This window comes from Nomascus leucogenys, chromosome 9, assembly GCF_006542625.1.
Source record: "Nomascus leucogenys isolate Asia chromosome 9, Asia_NLE_v1, whole genome shotgun sequence".
In the NCBI taxonomy this organism is placed as follows: Eukaryota; Metazoa; Chordata; class Mammalia; order Primates; family Hylobatidae; genus Nomascus; species Nomascus leucogenys.
In genome coordinates, this window is record NC_044389.1 from 56,834,981 (window position 1) to 56,838,508 (window position 3,528).

The 3,528-nt window shown below is 45.0% G+C and overlaps 1 protein-coding gene across 1 annotated transcript; it reads right to left on the reverse strand.

Moving 5' to 3' along the window:
• Positions 1 to 842: 842 nt before the first annotated feature.
• On the reverse strand, positions 843 to 3,064 carry CXCL3 (C-X-C motif chemokine ligand 3). The gene is made up of 4 exons (XM_003265742.2): positions 2,777 to 3,064; positions 2,555 to 2,678; positions 2,351 to 2,434; positions 843 to 1,525 (listed from the first exon to the last, which is right to left on the reverse strand). The coding sequence occupies exons 1-4, from the start codon at positions 2,874 to 2,876 to the stop codon at positions 1,510 to 1,512; spliced, it is 324 nt and encodes a 107-aa protein (XP_003265790.1). The 5' UTR covers positions 2,877 to 3,064; the 3' UTR covers positions 843 to 1,509.
• Positions 3,065 to 3,528: the final 464 nt, after the last annotated feature.

Consider the following 3,528-nt stretch of genomic DNA (forward strand, 5'->3'; position numbering starts at 1 on the left):
AGTCACTAAGTCTAGCTACACGCACCTGGAGAGTGGAATTAAACTTCACCTTCAGGAAGGAAGAGACTATACTCATATTATTAGCAATTCTTCTGTAAAGATGTGTCTCTTCTGCCCTTGATCCATGTGTTGGTTTATTCCTTCATTTCTGTCTTCTTTTGTATTAGTTGGGTATTTTCTATTACACCATTTTATGTCCTTTTCAGATTAAGTCCAAAATTTTGCATTTTCCTTTTAGTTGTTGCCCTACAAATTACAATATTTGTTCTTGCTACAATGTTTTTCTTAATACTTTCTCTAACAACTGAAGAGATATGTTATAGTCTAAACCCATTTATCTCCCAACCTGTCTTTTGTGCTATTTTTGTCATATATTTTACAATACAATATCTCAATAGGTCATTTTTTTAATATCACAAATTTTTTTAGTTCTAAGGCAGAATCAACTTTTCTACCTTTTGCTCCCAACCTCATTAAATGGGAAAGAATTGCGTGTTTGAAAAACCGCTTACCAAAAGCATCTAGTAGATCTAGCAGACGCACATGTTAAAATATCAATAATATTCAAAAGTTTGTAAGAACTAATTCTGAATAACAAATTGGTCAGTGTGAAAAACAGCTATATGTTATACAAAATTAGAATTATCAAAGTAGTTGGGGGGTAGTGTGTACTTTCTAAAAGCATCAGATAGTCCGTTTTGAATAAGAGAAATATAAGGGAAGTGCCAGCTAGAAGCAGGCACAGATTTAGATAGAACCTGCAGCCTAACTGTATAACACCTTGGATGCCTGGGAAGAACTAAAAGTCAAGAAGAATTTTTTGAAAACTACATAAGCACTTCTTTTCATAAAACTTTTATTATCATGTCATTTGTACAAATGTAACAGTAATGGTAACTTCTCTTTTCCAAGGGAAAGAGAAACACTGCAGAATGAACATTAAACAAGGCATTATGCCCTACAAGCAAGACATAAAATGTCTAAGGGAAACTTCAGCATAAAAATGTTGAACACATAATGTGAGATAATTTCAATAAATAACAATTGACATTCTTTTTTAAAAAAAAAGTATAAAAAATAGATGTGTACATACATTCCCTTACCCTAACAGTGATCCACTAATTGCTTGCATTTCAATCCCCCACCCTCCAATTCCCCACCCTATCATTTATCAAGGTGGCTGACATATTATGGTCTCCCACTAAATATTAGTTTAATGACACATTTAAAACCCAGCATATTCCAATTAAATAATCAGGACTGAGCTATGTTTGATGAAACACACTCACATCTTTAAATAACAACACGTAAAATATTAAAATACAAGCTTTCAAAAATAAATACATAAATAAGTAGAACCCTCATAAGAAATAGTCAAACACATTAAGTCCTTTCCAGGTGTCCCTAGAAAGCTGCTGTTCTCTTTTTCATTTTCAGCCCTGGTAAGGGCAGGGATCACCCTGCAGGAAGTGTCAATGATATGCTGATAAGCTTCTTACTTCTCTCCTGTCAGTTGGTGCTCCCCCTGTGATGAGAAAAGGGTTACTGTTGCAGGTGCTAAGGAAGGCTGCTCTTCTTTCACTCTGGTGGCTGATGTTGCTTGAAGGGATGTCCCCATGCAGACTCTCGCCCAGCCCTCCACTCAGGGAAGGTCTGTCTGTACCCACTGCCCTCTATAGCAGAAAACTTGTACTCCTGAATGCTATTTTTTTTTTTTTTTTCAAGAAAGAGGTGGCTGTGGACTCAACTAGATTCTTGGTTTGAAAAAGCCAAAACGTATTGGTCACTGATTGTCACATTGGGTTAGAAGTTTCCATTCATGATCTCCCTTAAGCTGCACACAACCCTATGAAATAAGTACCATTATCTACCCTATTTTGCTAAAGCTCAAAGAGATTAAATAATGTTGACAGGGATCCTAGCCTTGAACTCACTGGGGGTGTCACTGCAAAGTTTCTGCTCTTCACCAAGAAGGCTTAGAGGCCCGAAGTGCCCAAACCAGACATTGCATTTTTCAGGTCTGAAGCCCATTAGGGACTGAGGTAAACGTCCCAAAACAGGCAGGGGGCATTTTGGCATCGTTAGTCAAATCTACTTAGTATTCTAGAAACGCACATTTACCCTCCCAGGGGTTAGGCCTGGGAATGGAGGACACTGAAATACTGAAATATCCTCTGGCACCAGAGCAGATTAATAACCTTAATGGCAACTTTAATTGTGAAAATAATAATCACAATTTCTAGTCCTTCAGCTAACTCTTGGGGTTCCCTGATTTTATTTTTAGGGGGCAGATGCCAGTATTTCTGACCAACGGCTCCAGTCGCCTGTGTACATGGAAATTAAAACTCACTTGTTCAGTATCTTTTCGATGATTTTCTTAACCATAGGGGATGCGGGGTTGAGACAAGCTTTCTGCCCATTCTTGAGTGTGGCTCTGCAGAGAGAAGGGAATCTCGTTAGACAGGAGGTCGGGTTGAGGACAGGGTTTGGAGCAGCGGGAGAGTCGGGGACCCCAGCGGTGGCAGCGGCAGCGGCAGCGCGGGGCGGGACTTACATGACTTCGGTTTGGGCGCAGTGGGGTCCTGGGGACTTCACATTCACACTTTGGATGTTCTTGAGGTGAACTCCGTGCAGTGTCTGCAAGCATTGGCAGCGCAGTTCAGTGACCACGGACGCTCCTAGGGAAGAAGAGACTCGGTGATTGAGCGGGGCTGTCGGCGCGGGGCGCCCACCCCAGCCGCGTCCGGCCCGGGGACCCCAGGGCCCCGGGACCCACCTGCTGCGCGCCGGCCGGCGGCCACCAGAAGCAGGAGCAGCAGCGCCACCCGCAGGAGCCGGGGATTGCTGGGGGCTGCGGAGAGCGCGGCGTGGGCCATGGGGCTCAGCAGGCGGGTCGGGAAGCTGTGCGAGAAGCGGGAGAGCTGGCGGGGAGGTGCCTGCGACCCGGGCTCTGTGGCTCCCCAAGGTCGGCGAACCCTTTTTATGCATGGTTGAGACTGGAAAGCCCGGAGCGACCGGCCAGGGAAATTCCCGGAGCTCCAGATGGATCCCGAGTCCCGAAGGAAGGCGATGGCCCCGCCCCGCGGGTGGAGTCGGGTACGGGTAGGGGGAGCCCACTGATGACGCCTGCGCCTCGCCCTCCAGAGTAATTCCCATGGACTCGGGGACTTTGGGATATTCACTTTCCGCCCCAAATTCCTGGAGGGGGAGTGAGTCCACCTCGCTGGAGATACAGCCTGTGAGGGGGGACCTTAGGTTCCCTATGACCCCCAATGTGTGGGATAGGGTTGGAGGAAAGAGCTGGGGGGAACCGTGAGAACCAGGACAGGAAAGACACGACTTCTTTAGAGGAAGAGAGCTTTATCTCCTCAGTTATCAGATTTGCTGGCGACCCGCAGATAGGCGAGTTTTCCCTCAGCTATCCTCTTTCTATATAGTATATCCTCTGTGTTAACCTCCCGGTCTCTGCCTCTCTCATTTTCGGTTTAGCGTATTTCATGTACATTTAACATCATGCTCTCTGTGAAA

Excerpts from the sequence above, each read along its gene's own strand:
- CXCL3 (XM_003265742.2), bottom strand. The coding sequence starts at position 2,876 with ATGGCCCACGCCGCGCTCTCCGCAGCCCCCAGCAATCCCCGGCTCCTG. Across the intron at positions 2,679-2,776 it reads CGCCGGCCGGCGCGCAGCAG|GAGCGTCCGTGGTCACTGAA; the intron begins GTGGGTCCCGGG and ends CTTCTTCCCTAG. Across the intron at positions 2,435-2,554 it reads TGCGCCCAAACCGAAGTCAT|AGCCACACTCAAGAATGGGC; the intron begins GTAAGTCCCGCC and ends TTCTCTCTGCAG.